Source organism: Capsicum annuum, unplaced genomic scaffold (assembly GCF_002878395.1).
Source record: "Capsicum annuum cultivar UCD-10X-F1 unplaced genomic scaffold, UCD10Xv1.1 ctg62193, whole genome shotgun sequence".
Lineage (NCBI taxonomy): Eukaryota > Viridiplantae > Streptophyta > Magnoliopsida > Solanales > Solanaceae > Capsicum > Capsicum annuum.
The window spans coordinates 1-4719 of NW_025871174.1; the positions used below are offsets into that span (position 1 = coordinate 1).

Sequence of the window (4719 nt, forward strand, 5' to 3'; positions counted from 1 at the left end):
GTTTTCCTTTTTTTTCCTCTGTTTTATTCCAAGAATTTGAGGACAGAACCCCTTTGTGGCCTGGAAATCAATTTATTAATATATCTAAGTTTTGATTGTTCCAGCTTCGCATAAATATGGTCTTCTAAGCCATTGCAACACTGAAGATATTTTGGGAACTTTTGGATGTAGTGTGTGGAAAACTATAAGAAGATTGTGGCCCTAGTTTAACAGTAACATCTCTCTTAAAGTGGGCAATGGCATGAAAACAGAATTTTGGAATGAACACTGGATAGGAGAGGAGTGCCTAAAAACTCTTTTTTCCAGATATATTCACTCTGTCAGCAAAACAGGGCCACAGTTTCCCAGGTGTGGAGTCCACAGGGTTGGAACTTGGACTTCAGAAGAGCTCTCAATGACTGAGAGATTGACATAGCGGCAAGCCTTTTACTAGTGCTAAATCCTTTAACAGTACTTCCAATCAACCTGACAGAGCAATATGGAAGATAAACAGTAAAGGTGCTTTTACATTTAAGCCTTGCTACTGGACGAGTAATATTACTCGGATACAGACCACAACCTGGCCTTGGAAGCTAATTTGGAAGGTTAAAGTCCCATTGGAAGTTTCAGGTTTATTTGGTTGGTGTGCAAAAGAGCAATTAACTCGTGAAGTATAACAAAGAAAAGGTGGACAGATTTGCTCAGTGTGTTTTATGTCTGAGCAGGATGCAGAAGTCAATAGTCATTTGTTTATGCATTGCAAAACAGCTGCAAATCTGTGGAACATGTTCTCGTATATTCTGGGAGTTTGCCGGGTAGCACCAAAGACCACCAAGGAGATGCTACACGGTTGGAAAGGTATTGAAGAAGAGGGCCAGAGGAAGACTGGTTGGAAATGATCCCAGCATGCATTTGGTGGACCTTGTGGAAGGAAAGAAATGCAAGAGATGCTTTGAAGACAAAAGTAGCAATATTCAGAAAAATAGAATAAACTGCCTTGCCTTCTCTATTTTTGGTGTAAACAAAATATGCTGGGGGAGATAGAACTGTTTGTTGATTCCACAAGGAAATTGTAAAGTTACATAGCTTAGTGTCTATGGTTTTTGTCTTCGCCCTTTTGGGGTTGCAAGTGATCACTCTCATCATTTTTAGATGATGAGTTTTTTGTGAATACACAGTAACCCTTATCCCAAAAAACCAATATTATTTTCTTTTTTTGATTAAGGTAAAGTCCCAAAAAACCAATATTATTTCATACATCTTCCAACAGCAAACAGGCTAACATAGACCTAACCTTGTGACGTCAACATAGAAAATATAGAAGAAGGTTTAAGAACGTACATCCTCCAGTGGAAGCTCCCAATACTCCTTTAACTCCATGGTGCTTGTTAGTTGAGAAAGTTTTTCCGTGAACTTGTGAGTTAGTTTTCTGTGAGGCCTCCTTTTAATGCATTTACGAATAATATGAGAACCAGAAGATGGATGCTGGGAATGTGACATCTTGGCTTCACAATCTGGGCAATACCACGAATCAATAGGAACTTTAACAAGTGGAGGATCTAAGCAATACGTATGGTACTCCGAATCACATTTATCACAAAGAAGAACATTGACGTCATCTTTATCCATACCACACGCTTTACAGATACCTTCCTCCCAAGGAGCTTTAGGAAGTGAGCTCTCATTCACATGAGCTAAGAGTCCATCTCTTGCTTTTGCAGCTTCACTACTTAAACTGCTGTCGTTTGAACACTCAATTTTCTGGACTAGGGGAAGAACCTGGGAGACATGACCAAGCCAAAGCTTAGTTAAACAACAACAATGACATTGGTTTAATCAAAGAAGTTGAATCACAAACTCAATGAAGCAAGGTTCAACTGTTCAACCAAATCAATAGGTTACTGAAAAAACTGAACTGAGCGAGTTGGATAAACAGCATACCCAGTGAAATCCCACGAGGGGGGGGGGGTCTGGGGAAGGCGAAATGTACGCAGACCTTACCACTACCTGGTGGTGGTAGAGAGGCTGTTTCCAAAAAACCCTCGGCTCCAGTGCAATAGATCCAGATAATAAGTAGAATAAAGCAGTGAAGAAAACTATAACAAATAAATAAGAGAAGCAGCACAAAATCTACAAGAACAACAAAAAAATAATGCGATAACCGAAACACACTAAACAGATGAGAATAGATATCAAAAGCAAGAACTGCAGGGAAAACGTCTAGTACAATGTCAAACACCAAACCTAAACCCTCGAAAAGTAAGACAACCCTCCACTACCTACTAAACTTCTACCCTAATACGCGACCTCCACACCCTCCTATCTAAGGTCATGGCCTCAGTAATCTAAAGCTGCGGCATATCATGTCTAATCACCTCTCTCCAATACTTTCCAGATTAAATTTCCACCAAAAGCAATATCATATTTTATATGGCTTTGAATCTAAGCACAAAAAAGTGAATGGACCAACTCTAGTATCATACTGCTCATCTTTTTGCAGCTCCAAGCAATCTCATGTAACATTGACTAATTATTCATCCTAGGATATAAAAATGATAAGGAATAATTTAACTTTCACATGCACCAACAGAAAGCAATACCATGCCGCAGCTTCAAGGTGTCAATACCGCACTTGCACGCTGAACTAATAAGCACTTGGTTTTTCTTCATTGACACTCTGAGAGGAGGCTAACAGAAAGCAATACCATGCCGCAACTTCAAGGTGTCAATACCGCACTTGCACGCTGAACTAATAAGCACTTGGTTTTTCTTCATTGACACACTGAGAGGAGGCTAACCTAGCGCATACTCATGAGGTCCCTATTTGTATGGAGGAATGGTGTAAGTTCCTAAGTTGCAGGGACTCTTCACTTCCGATGCCGCACCCGTGTTGGATCATCCAAAAATACATTATTTTTGGAGAATAGGACACGCACCCGTTGACATTTTTGAAGAGTCCGAGCAACATAGGAAAGTTCTATTCCTTTGGGTAAACGGTTTGTATACTGGTCTCCCCAATTGTTGATAAATCATTTACCTTAGAAAAAAATAATTGAAAAAGATGTCAAACGATCGCGGACGAGCTCAACTGCCTTTTCTTTCGAACTAAACTACCATGACGGTTGCTAACTGCATCAGATTCTTATGATAAAAGAATAATTTTTAGGGTGGATTCCTTTCCTAAACTAAAAATTGAATTACATGGCATCTGCTAACTGCATCAGATTCTTACAATAAAAGAAGACTAGCTTTTAGAGTTGATTCCTTAGCTAAACTGAAGAACTGAATTAATGGGAACAAACATCATGCTTATCTAAAAGGGAACTACTGCTAGTCAGCAACTACAAACTACACTGAAAGAAAAGGAAATAAACATATAAAAATAGGCAAATCAATGCATTCCTGCTTAAAACAATAGGATTGAACAAGCCCAAGGAAAGCTAGAAACCAACAAACCTCTTTTTCATAATCTTCCTCAAATTTCTGCAACAAGGATCCAGCCAACTCAAGCAAATCGGACTTGTTGCTGTACGCGGTCCGTATATTATGCAAAACCTAAAAGAAGCAAAGAATAAGCAATATTGTTAATTTCTTGCCATAAAATCAAAGATACTGATGGAAAAAGAACAGGATTGAATGAATGTGCCAAAAAAACTTGAACTAATCATGCATCTTTCCAAGTAAATGATCTAGCAAATCCCAGATACCATGTTATTTAAGAACATATATGTGGCAACAACACCACAATTTTTTGCTGCAACTGCAATCTTATTTAAGAAACCAGAGTTGGATCATTTTTATGTATCAACCATATATACATGTTAAAAGCATTACCTCCCGCACTTCATCGATGAAAGATTCATGTGATCCCCCATAGGATCCAGCAGCCAACTTCACATCGATTGTCCTGAAGTCTAAAGGCCGAGATACCATTGCCGGATGCCCAAGAAGTCCCTCATTGTCCTTATCATTATGGCTCAGAACTGTTCTTCCCGAGAGATTGCAGAAAACTTTGTCTTTATCCTCTTTAACAGCTCGCCGTATTATAATTCGGCACTGTTTCATAATGATATCGGAAACAGAGCTAGAACTCTTTATCGTTTCTTTCTTCTCAGGTTTGGACAATGTATTTCCACTGTTAACTTCACCCAGGAGAGAAATTACTGCTCTCTGCATTCAGTTAATGTGTAATTAAAGTTTAGTCATTTAACAAAGCTGACATATTCAATATATATTCAAGATATTCATCATGCTGCACCTTGGTTGGTCCTGATGCATTTCCCTTGTAAACTTCCTTACTAATCGAGTGCACCAATATTTTCCTTGCCCATTCAGGTGGATCTTTTTCCAAAGCCTCATTGACACATTTTCTAATTCGAGCCCCCACATTTGTAGGGAGCTTCCGTACTGGCTCCAGCACCTTTGCCCACTCTGGGACTTTTCCATCATCAGCATCAGCTCCTTTGGCATCACACTGTTTCTCATCAACAGAAATAAAAATGTCTCCACGCTTTTCTGATCCAAATATCTGCTTCGTAGCCTCTACAAGAAACTGAAACCACGCACTTCAGAATGTGATGTGCCTCAAGCTATAAATATTTATTCCAGGAGGCCAAAATAAGCAATTAAAAGACTTAGTAACTGTCATGAGACAGTTATGGAGTAGTTTTTTCAGTACAAAAAGGGGCAGCGCAGTAGAGGAGGGCATTCAGGAAAAAGGAAAAGGGAATTCTGGAGAGT

The 4719-nt window shown here is 39.2% G+C and overlaps 1 protein-coding gene across 3 annotated transcripts; it reads right to left on the minus strand.

Moving 5' to 3' along the window:
* Nucleotides 1-6: 6 nt before the first annotated feature.
* LOC124893584 (methyl-CpG-binding domain-containing protein 9-like) lies at nucleotides 7-4569 on the minus strand. Of its 3 annotated transcripts, none has more exons than XM_047404543.1 (5): nucleotides 4238-4569; nucleotides 3814-4149; nucleotides 3436-3534; nucleotides 1629-1758; nucleotides 7-1493 (listed from the first exon to the last, which is right to left on the minus strand). In XM_047404543.1, exons 2-5 carry the CDS (start codon nucleotides 4042-4044, stop codon nucleotides 1309-1311), a joined length of 645 nt encoding a protein of 214 aa, XP_047260499.1. In that variant the 5' UTR covers nucleotides 4045-4149; nucleotides 4238-4569; the 3' UTR covers nucleotides 7-1308. The 3 variants fall into 3 exon arrangements, with proteins under 3 accessions (XP_047260499.1, XP_047260498.1, XP_047260497.1); XM_047404542.1 differs by having other exon boundaries at nucleotides 1611-1758; nucleotides 4238-4568; XM_047404541.1 differs by having other exon boundaries at nucleotides 7-1758; nucleotides 4238-4566.
* Nucleotides 4570-4719: the final 150 nt, after the last annotated feature.